Here is a 19,350-nt window from a genome sequence, read left to right as displayed (position 1 = left end):
AAAGGCAGTAATGCTAAACAACTTCACATTTATAATTTTAATACTGTTCTAATTTTTTATGTTTTAAATGAATAAAAATAATTCTACTGAATTCTAACTATATATCCAGTAAATTTCAAAGCGCCTACAAGCAAAGTACAAAACATCATTAAAAACATTTATTGTCTTCAATTGATCCTTTAAAAAAGATTATAATACATGATAAAATTATATTACAGCGTTGTAAAATTTATAAACTTTTGAGTTTCAGTCACAGGACTGTGAATGTCAGGGGGCTACACACTAGCCACTTCCACTCTATTCTTCCTCTACATTCTATAGATTCTAAATCATCTCTATGAAATATTTTGCCCCAAATCCTTCTTTGTTACATTAAGACAATACATGTATCTACCTGCTTCCATAAAAACAAAGTCAGGAGTAAAACATAAATATATTACCAACACTAGAAAAAGAGAACACTGATTACAGGATTCAAAAAAACATGAAAAATAATGTATTTGTATACTTAAGAAGATATCATGTGATATTAAGAATAATTTTATTAAGGGAAGGAATATATTTAAACAGTATACTATAATGTCAACCTTCTCATTATCAGAAGAATAAGGTCTATAGGAAACATAAGCATATCTAACAACAGAAAAGTAAAAACTCCACTGGAGCATTATTTTACTAGGATCTACCTGCATACTGCTAAATAAAATATATATACTACCTTTTTGCTGTTTTTTTTTTTTTTTTTTTTTTTTTTTTTTGGCTGCATTGGGGCTCCGTTGCTGCGCGTGGGCTTTCTCTAGTTGCGGTGAGCGGGGGCTACTCTTCATCGCGGTGCGTGGGCTTCTCATTGCGGTGGCTTCTCCTGTTGCGGAGCACGGGCTCTAGGCATGCAGGCTTCAGTATTTGCAGCACATGGGCTCAGTAGTTGCGGCACGCAGGCCCTAGAGCACGTGGGCTTCAGTAGTTGCGGCATGTGGGCTCAGTAGCTGTGGTGCACAGGCTCTAGGGCACATGGGCTTCAGCAGTTGCAGCACACAGGCTCAGTAGTTGTGGCTCGCGGGCTCTAGAGTGCAAGCTCAGTTGTGGCGCACGGGCTTAGCTGCTCCGTGGCATGTGGGATCTTCCCGGACCAGGGATCAAACCCATGTTTCCTGCATTGGCAGGAGGATTCTTAACCACTGCGCCACCAGGGAAGTCCTTTGCTGTTGTTTTAAAACATGATATAGAGCACCCTGTCTTTTTACTTTCCCTACCTCACTGTGCAGAAAAGAGTTAACATAGCAAGCTTAAGACATTTCAAAGGCCTGCTTACAAGGTTGGCCCTTGGCTGGCATCTGGGAACTTGGATTTCAGGAGGGTTCCCACTGATAGGCGATTGCTCACTATACCTAAACTGTTTGTGCAAGCAATATGGTTTATGCTTAATACCTGCTTTCCTTTTGCAAATCTAGGATTTTGGTATGTGTTAGGTAGAGGGTGTCTACGAGACAAGCCTATGGTAAAAACTCTGGGAACTGAGCTTCCCTGGTAGACAACATTTCACATATGCTGTTTCAACTTATCCTCTATGACTCCAGTAGGAGAAAACTCTTGGAAGCCTGTGTCCTATTTCCTCTAGACTTGACCTCTTTCCCCCTACCTTATTTTGCTTTATATCTTTCACTAAAATAAATCACAGCTGTGAATATGACTATATGCTGAGTCCCGTGAGTTCTGCTAGAAAATAACAGAACTTAAAGGTGGCCTTGGAAACCCCTGCATACCACCCCTTGCCTTTTCAAGTTGGAGAACCCACATATTCCATTTTGAACACCTGCCTCTTCTCACTCTACATTTCTCCCTGGAAAATCACATTCACTAGTACAGTTTCAGCTATCACATTTATTCTGTTACCCCCAATCCTAAACTCCTAATTAATTACAACTGCCTATAGGACATCTTCATCTGAAGTGCACAGGCACTTCAAACTCAAAAATAAACTCATTATAGCCCCATAATTTCTCTCCCTTAGTATGCTCCCAAATTTACTTCTCTCACATTTACTATTTACGTTAGAAATCACCATACACCCTAAATTCTGTGGCATCCAAGGTCCTTCATAATCTTTTACCAGCCTGGTCTTCTATGCTCATATACCATGATTTCTCACATACTTTAAATTGCAGTCACACCAGATTAATTACCCTTCCTTCAGCAGATTACTGCCTCTTTGCACTTGCTTTTTATCAATTGCATTGTCTACCCTCTCTCTGTATGGTAAATGCCTACTCACCAATGCAACAACTCAGTTCCCATCAAAACAAACAACTCTCTCTCTGTACTTGAAAGGATTTAGTTCATATATCTAACATAATACTAGTTTTATTATAATTATTTTTGCACTTCCCCTTATTTCACTGTAAGGTACTTTAAGGGCAGGCTCTTTCCTTCACAGGTAACAACGTCCCTGACCTCACAGAGTTTACAGTCTAATGGGGGAAAGAATCAATAAACAAAGGATATGAATGCATTTATATGTACACACACACACACACACACACAGTGACAGAAAGCAAAAGTGCAACAGCATGCAAGTGAAAATAAGAAGCAGTAAGGAGTGCAGGGTAAGACGATACAGAGTGATGGAGCTGCTATGTTTAAAAGAGTCACCAGCAAAGGCTTCTCTGAGGTAAGGAGAAGCCTTAATGAAGAGAAGTCAAATGAATGTGAGAAGGAAAAGCATTCCAGTTAAAGAAAGAGTAAATACAAAGGCTTTGAGAAGAGCTTGGCACATTCCAGAAATATAGAGAAAAATATGGCGATCCCTAAGAACCCTTTCCATTTGAAATATCTAAGTCTGTGAGAAATAAAACGAGCTGGATGATGGTTTTTCAACTCTAATTATTCTGCTATGTTCTAGAAACTTAGGGGAAAAAATCACTTAATTTTCAAAATGAAGTCAATAACATTTTGAAAAGCAAAATATTTGCTTTTGTTCATATTAAATATTTTATTGATTCCTTTAAAAAGTAACTTCCAAACCTATACATTTTTAACTGATATATAGTCTCATAAATCTTATAGCAGACAAAACTGATTTAAGTTCTGGACAAAATGTTCAATTCATTTAAGTGAAATCTGATCACAAAAATTATTAAAACTCACTTACCTGTGTATGGATAGATGAAACAGCAACAACTTCAACATTAAAAACACCTTTGTGATTATCTACCCATTTCATGCCAGGTAGAGGAACCTATAAGATATTGAATACAATGACCACAGATGCTTAAGTTGATTATGAATTCTGAAACAAATGTGAATTATGAAAAAAAATTACAATATCTCAATGAGAAAAAATACCGTGGAAATATATTTTATGCACTACAAATAAATGTAGAACTTATATTTTGTTCTTATTACAAAAATCAATGTTTCCTACAAGAGAAGTAAAAGGCTCAAGGAGCAAAAGGCAGAAAATATACACACAAAATTCTATCTTCCCAGAAACATATACCTTTATATCATTCCAAATCTTCCCTTATGCACGTGTATTTTTAAATACACCCTTACATAGGTGATATATCAAACGTATTACATTGAAACCTGTTTTTCACCTATTGCATTGTGAATCTCTTTTCATGCCAATAAATTCACATCTACAATATCTTAATGGCTTACAGTATCCTATTTTCTTTATTTTAAACACTTCTATTATGTTTTAATTGGGCTTTAAAATATTCATAAGCAAAGGAAGTCTATTGTTTTAAGGATTAGAAAACATTTTTTTCTGATATAAATTGCTAGCAGTGTTAATTAAAATCATATCACAAAATTATTTTTAAAAGGGAGTACATCAGTTCTCTCTATTCTTCCTGCTGAGTACAGCTAAAAACCCTGAACATGATACATAAAATAAACATAAAGACTGAAAGGGGAGAGAAGGATGCAGACGGGCTAGGGACCTCAGGATACAAGGAACTATAAGGCAGTGTTTCCTGGGTTTTAGTTTTGCCTCATGTATCCTGGGCTAGTTACTAGAGAAGCTGGCAACCCAGAATTGCCAAAAGAAACAGACAAAAAAAAAAAAAAAAACTCCAGGAAAAGCCTGCTCCCTCTAGTGAAATGCAACAATTGCCCTAATCTGGCCAAACACAAGGAAACAAATCACAGCCCCATTCCACCTCCATAGGCTGAGTGAGGACCCTAGGTGTCCACCCTCAGCTGGCTATAATGAAGTTCCTCAATCCCTACCCCACCCTCACAAATATTGTCTGGTATCAGAGAAGACAGAGATGGGAACTGGTCCCAGTCCAGTGATAAAAAGTACCTCCACTAATTGTGGGGTCAGTGGAGGCCAAGCAGGGAAAAGTAACAAGTTTCTCCCTCACCCTCACAGCCAGGGAGGTGTCAACTGAGGCCCAAAATCCTACCTCCACCCAATAATAAGCCACCCCCAACCCAACACAGAGTGGGGAATGTGAATCTTTACCTCCACCTGGCAACAGGACCTCCCCCTTCTGCTAAAACACAAGACTTATGCAAGATCTAGAGTCATAACATAATACCCAAAATGTTCAGGATATAACAAAAAATCACACATAATACCAAGGACCAGAAAAATTTCAACTTAAATGAGAAAAGACAATCAACAGACATCAATATTTAGATACTGGAAAGATCTGACAAGGAGTTTAAAAAAGCCATCAGGGGAGAAAAAAAAGCTCTACAAGCAATTACGAACATCCTTGAAACAAATGACAAAAATAGAAAGTCTCAGCAAAACAAAACAAAACAAACAAAAAATATATATACATATATAGGAAGATAGACAGGATTTCTTTCCCATGGTTTTATATTTTTATTATATGAAGAAAATAAAACCAAATAAAGTAAGTTTCCTATTACAAAATTCAATACTAAGTAGGTAAGAAATGCAATATCTTTACTGAGGCAAATAATACAGGTATTGAAACTTTAAAAAAGAAAAAAACGCTGGTGGAGTAAATTGAAACTACTCAGCACAAGAAACAGTACTAGCTCTTTCAACCCAAAACACTCATTTTCAGCTTTAAAAAAAAGGACACCCAAATAAAATGTGAACACATACTTCTTTAAAAACAGTCTGCAGCATCAATATCTTCTGGGCACTTGAAGAAATGGAAATAATCAAGCCCCAACCCAGACCTACCTCATCAGTAACTCTGGGAGTAAGGTTAAACAACTGGTGTTACTACAAACACTCCAGGTGATTCTGATGCATGCTAAAGGAAGAACTACTCTCTTTGTAAGTATTCTAACAAATAGTGTGGCAATAGGAATGGCATAATAGTAGCAGACACTTCTTTAGCACTTTCCATGTGCCTGGTACCATTCTAAATGTTCTACGTACGATTAATCATTCAGTCATCAACATAACTCAATTACTGTAGGCATTAATTATTCTCCTCAATTTACAGATAAGAAAATTCAGGCAGAGAGACTATCTTAATCAGCTCGGTTTGCCACAACAAAATGTCATACACTGGGTGGCTTAAATAACAGAAATTTATTTTCTCACGGTCTGAAGACTAGAAAAGTCCAATATCAAGGCGCCACCATGGTCAGTTTCTGGTGAGAACCCCTTCCTAGCTTGCAGATGACCACCTTTCACTGTGTCCTCACACAGCCAAGAGAGCAAGCTCTCTGGTGTCTCTTCTTACAGAGCACTAATCCCAGCATGAGGGCCCATCCTCATGACCTCATTTAAACTAATTACCTCCCAAAGGCCCCATCTCCAAATTCTATCACATTGGGGGTTAGAACAATTTAGTCCATAACAGAATAAGAAACTCACCTGAGGTCAGTGGGAGCTGGAAGTGAAATCTTGGATATTATGTTATACTGCCTTTCAAAGGTATATGAGATTAGAAAAAAAATCAACAACAAAAAAACTTTCATAATCCCACACCCCTTTGAGAGCTAACTTTGCTAAATTTGGTGTATATTTTCCAAACTATTTCCACCCAGTTGCTGATATATCTACATATTGAGTTTGGTTGTCACTACATTATTTGTTTGTTTTTATATTTTTATTACAAATGTCCCATTGGGATATTTAAATCTATATCACTCCTCTTAACTACCGTACCACTGTATGGCTGTACAAAAATTTAATTAAACAAACCCTTGGTCGACATCAGGTAATTTTCATTTTTTACTTTTTGCTAATACCAATAATCCTGTAATTTTCTTCTTTAAATTCATACAACAAATATTTACTGAAGTCTCTACACAGGTTTCTAGGTACTAGGGTTTCAGGATAAACATAACATCTGCCCTCAGGGAGCTTATTACCCATTTCCTGTAGAAAAAAAAAATAAGAATTCAGATAGTGGTAAGTATTTAGTAAATAAAAATGGATTAAAAATGACAGACTGTATCAGCAGTGTGGAGGAAGGAAGGGTTGAAAATTCATGGAGTTAGGGAAAGCCTCTCTGAGGAAGTGCTATTTGAAATATATAATGAAATAAATATAATGAAAAGACTCCAGCCATGAGGAGATCATGAAGAAGAAAGACAAAATTCAAAGACTGAGAGGCTGAAAAAAATTTGGAAGAAGCTGTAAGTACGGAACAAGGGGTGTGGTGACAGTAGAAGATGACGCTGGAGAAGTGGAAGAGCCAAGGTCTTTTAGAGATTTCCTGTAGGTCACAGGAAAAAAAGATCTAGATTATATTCTAAGTACAATGAAATTCCGAAGGAACATTTTATTTTGATAATAAACACTAAATCTTAGTAATATAATGCTGAATGAAAAAAGCAAGTCTCAGAGGATTATTTATAGCATAATAACCTTTTCATTAAATTCATAAAATAAGCAAAGTAAACAATGTATTCTTTAGGCACACATATACCTCAATTAAAAAGTAGTTTTAGAGATTTCCCTGGTGGTGCAGTGGTTAAAAATCCTCCTGCCATTGCAGGGGACACGGGTTCGAGCCCTGGTCTGGGAAGATCCCACATGCCGCGGAGCAGCTAAGCCGGTGCACCACAACTGCTGAGCCTGTGCTCTAGAGCCCGTGAGCCACAACTACTGAGCCCACGTGCCACAACTACAGAAGCCCATGCGTCTAGAGCCCATGCTCCACAACAAGAGAAGCCACCACAATGAGAAGCCCACGCACCGCAACGAAGGAGCAGCCCCTGCTCTCCGCAACTAGAGAAAGCCTGTGCGCAGCAACGAAGACCCAACACAGCCAAAAATAAATAAATAAATTTATTTTTGAAAAACAAAGTAGTTTCACTGGGGGGGTTGGGGGGGGTGGTGATTGAGATTGGGAGATTGGGATTGACATATATACATTAATATGTATAAAATAGATAACCAATAAGAACCTGCTGTATAAAAAAATAAAATTAAATTTAAAAAATAAAAGATTCTATGGGAAAAAAACCTTACAGAAAAATGGTCTGAGAGTATCTCAGTCAACAAAATAAATGGCCTCTCACACACTTTATTTCTGGCCCACATAGGCTGAGATGACCATGGAATTCTTTTCCTTACCATACAGACCATTTATACTCAGTTTTATTTTACCCCAACTCTGTAGTACTTTTTTTAAATCATTTTTTTCTCCCTAATATTTTACTTCTTTGCTTGTTAACATATCTCTTTGCAGCTCTACGTTTCTTATTCTCAAAATCTGATTCCTGGCTCACCCCCCTGCCCCCACCTTCCCAGAAATGATTGGAAATACAGGTGTATAACCAACTCAGAAGATTTTTTTTTTTAAGTTCAGTACATGAAACCTCCAACCACATCTGGCCATTCACCATTCCAGACATTTTGGTAGGTGTTGATTTGCCCCTAATATTTTGATGTTTGTAATATACTAAATTCTCCATTAATCAGAATGGAATATTCTGGTTAAATTTCTAAAGAAGATAAACTTTTTAATAAACTTTTGCTCTTGCTGGAAATAAAAAAAGTAGTTTTAAGAGGCTAGTTTTCAAAACAATGTGAATGTACTTAATACCACAGAACTGTACACTTAAAAATAGTTAAAATGGTAAATTTTATGTTATGTGTATTTTACCACAATTTTTTTTAAAGGCTAGCTTTTTGTAGTTAGAAGGAAGAAGAATGTGGAATAAGGGAGGAGCACATAAGTGATGTAAACTATTGTCAGTGTTCTAGCTCTTGGACTGGGTGGTGGATTCATGTGTGTATTATATTATTAAATAAAATAACAAAAAATTGAAAAGTGTAAACTATCCTCAGGTGTAACCACTGTTAAGTTCAAAAATATCCTATATGCTGATCTTTGCATACCTATGCAAATAGAGATGATAAACTGCCATGCTAGTCTATATGTCAATCTTGTATGAATCTTGTAAGCATGAATCTGCTTCCTGGAGCCCAATAAACACTAATCCTGAAAAGTTGATGACACTGAACTGAGATAAATTCACTAGAATACCATCACTCTGTTGAGGCATATTGGTGGCCAAGGTTTTCCTCTCACCATAAAGTTCCAACAGTATTCAACAAGAATGAGTCCAGTTTGGGACATTTTATGTCTGAGATATCTACAGAACATCCTGGCGCAGACATCACTAGGTTTTTTAATTTACCAGACAAATAACTGGCAAGAAATGAGTGAGCAGAGATGCAGATTTAAGATTCATCAACTAGCAGTAGGAGTCAGGAGTATCTTGGTCTTCTTGTAAGTTACATACTACACCACTCTGAGAGCACTGTTCACAGAACTGCAGTCAGTGATCCTGCCTGGGAAGAGTGCTTACAGGTTCAGAGTGAAAAGAACATGAAAACTTAAGGGGGAAATACCAGAAAACCAAGTAAATGTGGTGAAACAAAGCCAACAAAGGTTCACCTTCCTTTTTACCCAGTTTTAAGAAGAAAATGATCCATTTATCACTGAAAATGACCACTGAGTGAAATATAATGAAGCAATAGTTCACTAGTTACAGAAATTAGTTTCTCAGTACCTAAGTGTGCTTATATGGCAAGCTTCATATTCTAAGGTCCAAAGAACTGCTGAAGTTAACACATATCAGAAGTTCTCTGACTTTCTGAATCAAAGAGAGCTCAACCTCAACCAGGAAAGTAAATACAAAATTGCATTAAGCAATGACCTATGAAAGTCAAATATTTAAATATTTATCTCTCACTTGCTTTAAATTAAGCACTAAAATTAATATATACTATTCTTTAAATATAATAATGAAGCTAAGAATATATACTGTACTTTTAATATAGTAATTAAAATATACAAAAGTTTAAGCACTTAATCAGGTGGTTTAATCTCACATATCAATCAGCCATACTATGTATCTATAGTCAAATCCAAATTATCACCATATTCTTTATATATGAACATACACGTTGTAGCTAGAAGAAAACCATCAGCCTCCCCCTTTAGAAAGCTGACCTTGCATTTGCAAATCAATTAAGAACAAATACATAACTTCCATAAAATTATATTTTCTTTTAAAATATTTCCTTTTGAAATACAATGCTACCCCTGACAGAAGACTAATCTGTTTTACTGAAAAGATATGTTCCTGGAAAACTGAATGAAAGATTTGGGGGTTGGGGGGGTTCTGTCCTATTTCTTTCCTACGGTCTTTATTCATTCATTTAATAAATATTTATTAACTGTCTACTATGAGCCAAGCACTATTCTGAGCACTGGTAGATACAGCAATGCATAAGAAAGACAAAGTCCTTAACCTCATGGAGTTTATACTCTGTAGACAATAAACAGATAAACAAAGATATATGAACTATAAAGTCAGTAATAAGTTGTTTTTTTTTTTTTTGGCTGCGCCCCACGGCATGTGGGATCTTAGTTCCTGTCCAGGGATCGAACCCGAGCCCCTGCAGTGGAAGTGCAGAGTCTTAACCACTGGACTGCCAGGGAAGTCCCAGTGATAAGTATTATGAGGATAAAGCAAAGGGATAAAAAGCAGTGGAGGCTGCTACTTAAGGTAATTATAGATGACTTCTCTGAAGAGGGGATATTTGAGTGGATATCTGAATTAAATAAGAAGCAGGTCTTGTGATAGAGCATTGTCAGCAAAGGAAAGTACAAACGGCCTGAGATGGGAATGTGCTCTTTATGTATGAGGAACAACAAAGGCGCTGTGCTATATAGTCAGGGCAGAGTGACAGAGAATGGTGAGAAAGGAGGTCAGAGCAGTAGCTTTACATTGCCTTTTTTTTTTTTAAATTAAAAACAATACAAATTTATTTGTGAAAACTTTTAAAGTTCTATTCTGAAAAATAAATGCCACCAAGAGAACATTCACAAGACACATTTCAGATTAATGGTTACAAACAGTTGTAGTCAAAGCATTAAGAGACATTGGTAATCATCATGTACTCGTTCTCTCAAAAGGCACTTTGGTTTTTGAACAGTGGCTACTGATTCTTGATTGAGATTTTCCCAATGTTTTTGTTTCTTTCAAGTCACATATGTCATCATCAAAGCTGCTAATGTCCCTTGGAAAATAATATTATTACTTCACTGTATACATACTTAGAGAGAGAAGAAACAGCAAGTTTGAGAAAACTATCTTTGTAATGAAAAGCCCATTTTATTCAAACTGGAGAATTTCAATGTGAGAGACACTGACCTCAGGAGACAGTACAGAATAAGCCTGTGGTGGTTTTTCCAGTGAAACCGGTAGGCAAAACTGCCCAGTCTTTAATCGTCCATTCTGAAGCATCGGTATCCACTTTTAAATAAAAAGGAAACAATATTAATTTAAATATGTTTGTTGTAAAAGTAATTACTTGGAAAATCTGCTTTAAGAACTTGGTATGAGCCAAACTCGTCTCACATCAGTAAACACCAAGGGGATTTAATTATGTAGGTAATAATAATAGGTTTTCATAATTCCTCTAAAGAAGTTTCCCCAACAATATTTAAGGAGGATCCCCAAAACATTATTACCAACTAAGTATGCGATACTTAAATCTATAGCAGGTCCTCATTATCCAAGGGAAAGTTGGTAATAGAAAAGGCCACAAAGTGAATCAATTTTAAACTGGGGTAACAGTGTCAATGTAAATAGGGAAAGAAAGATTTGATTAGATAAGAATGTTGAAAACAAAACTAAAAAGTATGACATAAACTTATTTTCTTACATTTAGCAAAAATTCATGTCATAAGCTGAAGACAAAAGATATGTATCAAATGTTAGTTTTTCTCTTTTAGGTGAAGGCATGCCTTTCTGACAAAATTGTGATAGCACACTATGATGTATTCACCTTAGGTTTACTTTTGTAATTCAATAGTAATGATTTTCAAAAACTACTCAGGTGTTTTAATTGCTTTAATTAAGGCAATTAAAAAGGGTTTTAATTGCCAAGGGTCTCTTTTAATCATTTTACATTCAAACCATTTTCTTCCGAAGAACCCTTAAAACTGCTACATTTACACAGTACTGTTGGGTAAATATACAATAATTAGGACCAACATCTAAGTGTTTACACATATTACTTAGTTAATTAATGACACTGGTTAACTATATTGAGCATTTTCTTGTTATGATGACCCTTCCTAACGAACATGGGGAATCAGATAAGGAATACTCAAATAATAATGAACACCAACTATCTTAAATATTGTTAATTATTTTTAAGATCAAAGGGCTAAATATTTAACAAAAATATACTTACCGTGTATCCAACAGGAGTTTCAAGAGGAGTATTTTGTTTTTGTTGACAACTAACATGATAAAAAGTAAAAAGCAAGTGATGATGGTCAGTTAAAGTAGCAGGGAGTTTAACCTTGATTTCTTCATGAAAATCAGGAGACCTTCATACAAAAACAAAACAAAACAGATCAATAGTCAGTAATGTGTTCAAAATAAACAATTATTACATTTGTATGTTTGAGTAATTTTTAAATTAATTTCAGGATTCATGCTTAATTTTTCTTCTAGTCCAAAATATTTTTATTTCCAAACTCTTAAGTAACTAACCCCTACTTCCAGATGAGGGAGCTGCCACTGTTTCTGAAATTTCTCATCCCATTTTTATTAATGGGTTAAGTAATCCTACTATTTGAAAATTCATTAATAATCACCACCTTGATGCTGAAATCTTCATTAGATTGGAAACTGTATAAGAGAAGAGACTAGGGCAAGGCTTTCTATATTTATAAACCAATTTGGATACATATTACATAGAAAAAAAATAATATGAGCTTTTAGAAGTGTATATCTTATAACCATACCATAGAAAAACATTTTTCTTTTATAGGAGTACAGCTTCATAGTAAGACTAAATTGTATTATCCTTTTGTTAAAAAAAAAAGAAAGAAAGAAAAAAGGAATCTTTAGACAACTTGGTATCAAGATGGGCTCTCTATGGAATGTCTTATATCTATCATTCCACTGCTAAAGAAATAAATGTTACCTAAACATGGACTAGTTGTGTATTGACTGACAGCTTTAAAAAAAAAAGGAAAAGGAAAAGAGAAAAAAGAAAAGAAAAAATCAGGGAACCCCCACAAACTGCAATGTGTCCCACCGTTTAGAAGGGCTCCCAGTTACTAAGGAATACAACAAATAGCATATTTGATCAAACCGATGGCACTTGCATCTCAATATTCATTGAGAGTGGGCCCTAAGAGCATTTTTATAAGATAGCATGGCTGCTATTTATGATATAGACCTAAAAGGGATAGAACCTTAGCATCCCCATCTTCCATATTCAGTTAGTATCTCTCTGTTGTATTCAATGAAAATACATCCAAACCACATAGTTCCAACTACCTTTAAAGTGAAGCCCATCCCACCAGTTAGGGATTTTTCTCTGATGCTAAATACGTCAAATATTCTTCCATCTCAAATAAGCCTCAAAAATGCTAACAGGTGTAGATCTGATCACAGAAAAATTAAGTGGCATAAGGCTTTTAATACCCATAAGAAAGATAGCTAATGCTAGCCATCTGAGAATTTGATGACTTTGGTGAATAAAAGATGCTACAGATCTTATTACTGATCTCACTAATCACCACTGAATTATGAGAAAGTTGAATTTACAAGTCATGTTAGACTGTATCATTTTAATTCTACTAATGCTGAGAGCAACAAAATAAAGACTTAGCCACAAACTGAGATACTTTTAGAAAATACAACCTTCTTTATAAATATCTTTCCTGGCTTCTAGTGCTTTAGTTCATTTCTTTCCTGAAATCATATTATGTAAAGGCTCTTATGGAAAATTAAACATCTACGAGTTATTCATCAACAAGTATTTTGAATTACCCAACATTAGGCTAAGCACTGTGTTACTTTTGTGGTGGTTTTAAAGATGAACATAAGAAAAATAACCCTCAAAAATATATAATTCAGTAGAAATATAAGTAAGACACACATATATCAATAGCTATGCTATAAAGCAGGGGTTGGCAAACTATGGCCACAGGCCAAATCCAGTCCACTACTTCATTCGTATAGCCTACAAACTAAAAATGATTTTTATATTTTTAAGTGCTTAAATAAATTCAAAAGAATATTTCACTTGAGATATTAAATGAAATTCAAATTTCAGGGTCCATAAATAAAATTTTATTGGAAGACAACCATGCCCATTTATTTGCAATTTACTGTACATGGTTACTTTTGCACTACAACAGCAAGGTTGAGTAGTTGCAAGAGACCAGATGGCGCACAAGGCCTAAGATATATACTATTTGGCCCTTTTTAGAAAAGTTTGCCAACCCCTGGTATACAGCATATAAGGTTAAGTGCTTCAAGAACAGAGCTGAACAGATTACTTCAAGTTTTAGATCAGGGAACTGTCATTTAGGAAGAGATATATGATACGGGCCTTAAAGTATGAGTAGGAGTTCAATTAGAGGGAATCAGTATTACAACAGAAAAAAGATCCAAGAAAGGCCCAGAAACAGAACAGCACAAGATATGCTTGGTAATGAGGCAGAAATACAATCATCAAGATGGAAAAGATGATTGTATATTAGACAAACTAAGAAGGAAGGCAAGAATGTTTTACATTTTGAGTCAGAGCAACTGGAAAAATCATGGTACGATTAATAAAAATAGAGAGTCAGACAGAGATTGGCTTAGAAAGAGAGTCAAGAACAAATACATGGAAATTGAGAAGGCAGCAGGCATTCGAATGAATATGCCTAAAAGGCCACTGAAAATACACATCTGTATCTCAGAAAGAAGGTTATGAGAGAAAATAAACAGTGCGAACAATCCACATAAAGGTAGAAGTAGTAGTATTTTCATTGAATGTCACTCTGGAAATACATGTAAGATTATTTAGGGAGAGAATATTATAGAAAAAGAAGGTTAAAGGCAAAACTTTAGTGTTTTGTGTGGAAGGCCTATGTTTTAAAGAAAAAGAAAAATTAGAATAATTACTATTAAAAAAAAAGTGTTCAAAGGGATAAAAGGAAACCAAGAGAGGGTCATAAAATAAAGGTGAGAAAGAAGAAAGTTTTAAGGAGGGTAAGGAAAAACCATGCTACACAACAGCACTGAAGAAAGACTTTTTTTTTAAGTATAGGAAACAAATTTTGTGGCAATAAGAGATGGAGCCAATGAAACAGAAGACTGATGATGCAAGAAAAGGAGTAACTGATGGAGTCACATTCTGAAGAGCCTGGATAAGATCGTTTTGAGAGCAGAGATGAAAAGATCCACACTGAGGAAGGTGTGGGCCATTACCACCTTTGAAACAGAGGAAAGGCAGATCTGCATGGAGACAATTTGAGGTGAAGAGCACAGAAGTTGATAGATCTCAAGTTAGATGGTCTCAATCAACTTCATAAAGTAGGAACACTAAGAGTTAAAGCAAACAGAAAAGAAGTAGGAGTTAGAGATAGGGAAAGAAAAGCTTAAAATAGCTACCGCCAAATGGGAGAGAAGGTAAAAAAGTGACGACAAAAAAATTTACCAAAGAACAGAGGGGCCAAAAGAAGATAAAATACGATAAAATAAATTACTGTAGCCCCATCATATGATAAAATAACATCAATTTGTGACAGCCCTGATTGGCACAATTTTGTGTTTTTTCTCCAATAGCATTCAATAATCAAAAAAAAAGAAGTGGGAGAGGGAGGTGAAGGAGGGGGATGGGGAGGGAGGGTAGGAGGAAGAGGAGAAGGAGGGGGAGGAGGAGGGGAAAGAAAGCAGAAGTTAAAGGTTATCCAGAGTTAACAATCAATTCCCAAAGAAGTAAAAGGGAAAGTCACTGAGTCGAAGATTTATTGGATGTTGCACCAATTTAACTGACTAATGAGTGCAAGCTTAGTAAAGAGTTAAGTAAAACTACAAAGTGTCAGGTGAAAATAACAGGGAAAGACCAAAGGACCAGAGGCCATAATGATAATCAATAACAATATAATAAAAATGAAAGGATCAGAGAATTTGACAGAAAAGATGTTTTGCGCATAAAGTCTTATATTTGAGATGTCTACGGAGAGAATGTGCATCTACAGGTTGAAAATTATAACTTTGATGTCAGCTGTCTTGAATTTGCACATCCAGTGCAGCAAAGCATTTGGTAAACACACTAACGTGAGTGCTAACAATGCCACTGAGAAGTGAGTAACTTTGAAAGAAATATTTGAATTCAGTACCTGTTATGATATACTACGGCTGTATAGGCTTCCTTTGAAAATTCTGAACAGCTAGATTTACCAAAGATTACCTGTAACAAATAACAGCATGTTGAAACTTTGTTGTAATAAATGCTGGATGTTTCAAATCTATGTAAGAATTTGTCTGATTTAATAACTGAGAACAATGGGCAAAATAAGCCCAATGAAGAACAATGTGCCTATAAGTTCAATTGTTTAACTGTAAATTTCTTTTCAACTATAGACCCATCTGACATTCAAACATTCAAAAGGTTTCTATCCATTATATTTATATCTATTGGGCAATAAGGTACATTTCTTTCCTTTTTCTTAAAGAAGATAAAGAATTCATTTTAAAATCTAGATGTAGCACATCATTTGGAATTTACATAAGAAATACGATCCTAGAATGGTGGCATATATCTACTATATAAATTGGTGGCTTCTCCACTAAAACAACAGTCATTCTGAATGTCAAATATAAATTATTTATAAATGATATTAAAATACCCTAATTTAGGTCAAGCTATGTATCCTTTACTTCCAGTACTCCCTGCAAGCTACTCTACAACGGAAGAGGAGCTCCATTCTTATATTCCTACCTATGTGTTTGTTTTTTTTCAAATCCACCACATTAAAAAAAAAATACAATACTACTACAATACTTTGGAGAAGGTTTAGAGGTAAAATAATACAGTCTTGTATATCTGCCTCTCGAATTCTACCAAGCAATACTATGGTTAATTAGGGCAGCGGATTACATAAATGGCTTAATGATGTCAAGGTCATAGTTATGATTACTATGTGACAGGCTTACAATGTTATCTAGGCATAGATTAAACTTTTAAGTCTGGCCAGTCATCTCTACACATGCATGAATAGGTATGTGGACATGTCATCACACTTCTATTCCCTATCTCTGGTAAAACAACTCAAAGTTTTTTCCTTATACAAAGGGGTTAAGTTGCACCATCCTTAAATAAAAAGAACATAATAACAGATATCTGTGTTTCTTTTTGCAACATTTCAAGCAGGTCCTTTTATTTTAAGGGTATGCAAAAGTGTAATAATTATGACTCTCCTGTATATGCCTAATTTCATCAATTTCTAAGACTACCTTACCATGTTTTTATAAAAATGCTGTTCCAGTGCCAGAATTATGAAGTTTATGATTTTATCATATCAACATTATATGATCCAAAAATTATCTTAAGATTCATTTGAACAGTCTTCATTTTTAAAAAAATAAGCAAATACAATGTGTCTGTGTTTATACATTATTTCAAACCAGCCACTCACATAAACATACAGCATTATATTTTCATATCACTAATAATACACAAGAGAAAGGAATACAGTACCTTTTTTTCCCTCTGAGAAGCTACTGTTTTTCAAAAAGTAACTTATTTTCATAACATGCAATGATATAAAGTGAAAAGTGTTCCTTTGACCATTTAATATGTATTTTTAATCATTCATCAACATGGACTGAGCATCAATTATGCCAAGCACTATGATAGGCAAGATACAGATATGAGTAAGACATGGCCCTTGCCCTCAAGGAGCTCACAGTCTAGTGGTCGAGATAAAGAAACAAACATATAACCATAAAATGAAACAGCCCATAAAAGAAGTGAGAAGACACTAAGGTAGCACCAAAAGAAGGAGTGGTCTAACTGCCAATATGGCTGGACGCAGCTGGGGCTCTGTAGAGGAGGCTATATGTATGCTAAGACAAGGACGAGTTTGTTAGGCAAAAAATAAAAACAAATTATTTTACATATACTACGTTTTTCATAAGTTCAAATTCATATGGCCATTCACATATAGGATAACAAAGCATCTGTTTTCACAATCCAGCATCTTTTCATCGACTATGATTAGTACATTCATTCCCTCGGCAGAAATGAAGAGCTAGTAAAAAGCATGAAATGCTCATTCCAAACCTCCAAAATAAATTCTACATTTATTGAACAAATATTTATTCAGCATGTATTACATGCAAGGATCTGGAACAGCTGCCACAGAAGAATACAAAGATGAATAATTTGTGCTTGCTGCTATCAAGAGCTATAAATGTTGATGAAACTGAGGCTACAGTGGAAAGGAAAATATATAGTTTTCTTAGTAAGTATTGTAGAAAATCAAAAGAACTTGATTCAAATGACTGCCATAGAAGGCTAAAATAAAACTCTGTAAACAGTGCACCTGTTCTTAGCTCATTTTCATTCCACTAGGGTTCTTTCAGAGGTTGAACATCTACAGTGATAGATATGCTCCTACTCCGTAAATTAAAAATCTACTTTCATGGAACCTGCATTTATTAGTGTCCCACAAATCCTAAATGACAATGTGGGCAGTCAAGAACCTCCCCAATCTAGCCTCAATCTGCTATTCCTGACTTATCTTGCATTGCTCTGGCTCACTGGCAACTCACCACTCTACCTCTGTTGAAGGACATTCTCCAACTTGAATTGCTCTCCTTTCCCCACAGTCTAGACAGATCCACTGCTATGAACATTTTAACCACCTCTGAGGCATTCTCTCCTTCCTCTGAACACCTATACCTTTGAAACCCTATACTACCAATCTTCTAATAATTAGCACATACCTTGGTTATCAATATTGGCTGCAAAATGTAATCCCTTGGAGAGATTTAAAAATACTGATATCTGCCTGGTATCCCACCCCAGAGATTATAATGTAATTGGAATGAGATTGTCTGGGCATTGGTATTTTTAAAAGCTCCCCAAGTGAGTGTAAAATGTAGCCAAAGTTAAGAACTACTGCCAGAGTTTCTCAACAAAGATGGGAAGAATCATACAAATTAGAATCACCTGGGGAGCATTTTCAAACTATACCACAACCCCATAATACTACCCACCACTTTCCACCTCCCTTACCTGGCCTTTCATTCTAAAGGCGGGGAATCAGGATCACAGGTGGAAGAGTAGAGAAGAGGTGTCTGCTCTGTTAGAGTACCCTAGGTGATTCTGATCTGGCCCTCTTCTGAAGTTCATTATTTTAAAATTTTACATATTCTTCTTATATCCTCTAGATTATGTCTTATTCATCTTTGTATCTCTGGGAATGCCTAGCATATACCAAGTCCTCAATAAATAAGACTTCAAATAAACTCATTACTACCTGTACAGGAAGTAATGAGGTCAGAAATTTTGTTTGCAAGATCACATTAATTTCCAGTTTAGAGCTGCCAACCAAGTGATTACCTTCCCACCCCCCCCCGCAAAAAAAGGTCTATTTGAACCATATACAAAGAATAGGAAATGTAAAGAACATTTCTTACCGGCATGGCATTGCTAGGATCCTCCCCATACATAAACTGGACTTTAACTGTTATATTTCTGGCAGAACCTTGACGGTTGGCAAAATTGAGACTCTGAGGGTATATGTAGAGAAGGTTTCTGTGAAGGCAATAGTATACATGATAGTGAATACATATCTAAAAACACTATGTATCACTACTACACACCACAAAAGGAATAGAAGAACAAATACTGGGTTATTAGCATTTGCTAGACACTATGCTATTTTCACATACAATGCTTGATTTGATCCTTAGAGTAGTCGTTCAAACAGATAGCAATCAAATATACCCCCCTTTTGCAGATGAATCGAGGCCCAGAAAAGTTAAGAGATTTTCACATACAATCAAATAAGTGGCAAAGCTGAAATGAGAATACAGTTCAGTCAGACTTCAAAATGCATGTTCTTTCCTCTA

At 35.5% G+C, this 19,350-nt stretch overlaps 1 protein-coding gene across 7 annotated transcripts in view; it reads right to left on the bottom strand.

Moving 5' to 3' along the window:
• The window catches only part of DOCK7 (dedicator of cytokinesis 7), a 184,726-nt gene that overhangs the window by 80,533 nt on the left and 84,843 nt on the right, over positions 1–19,350 (bottom strand). For all 7 annotated transcript variants that reach the window (XM_082356245.1, XM_082356247.1, XM_082356246.1 and 4 more), the window contains 5 exons: positions 18,916–19,033; positions 15,609–15,679; positions 11,669–11,807; positions 10,621–10,722; positions 3,149–3,235 (listed from right to left, as the gene is read on the bottom strand). In XM_082356245.1, the coding sequence (XP_082212371.1) occupies positions 3,149–3,235; positions 10,621–10,722; positions 11,669–11,807; positions 15,609–15,679; positions 18,916–19,033 (517 nt within the window). The remainder of the gene's footprint in view (positions 1–3,148; positions 3,236–10,620; positions 10,723–11,668; positions 11,808–15,608; positions 15,680–18,915; positions 19,034–19,350) is intronic.

This window comes from Balaenoptera borealis (genome assembly GCF_965194805.1).
Source record: "Balaenoptera borealis genome assembly, chromosome: 1".
Taxonomy (NCBI): domain Eukaryota; kingdom Metazoa; phylum Chordata; class Mammalia; order Artiodactyla; family Balaenopteridae; genus Balaenoptera; species Balaenoptera borealis.
The sequence above is the reverse complement of the archived record's forward strand: the minus strand, read 5'-3'. Positions and strand labels throughout refer to the sequence as shown.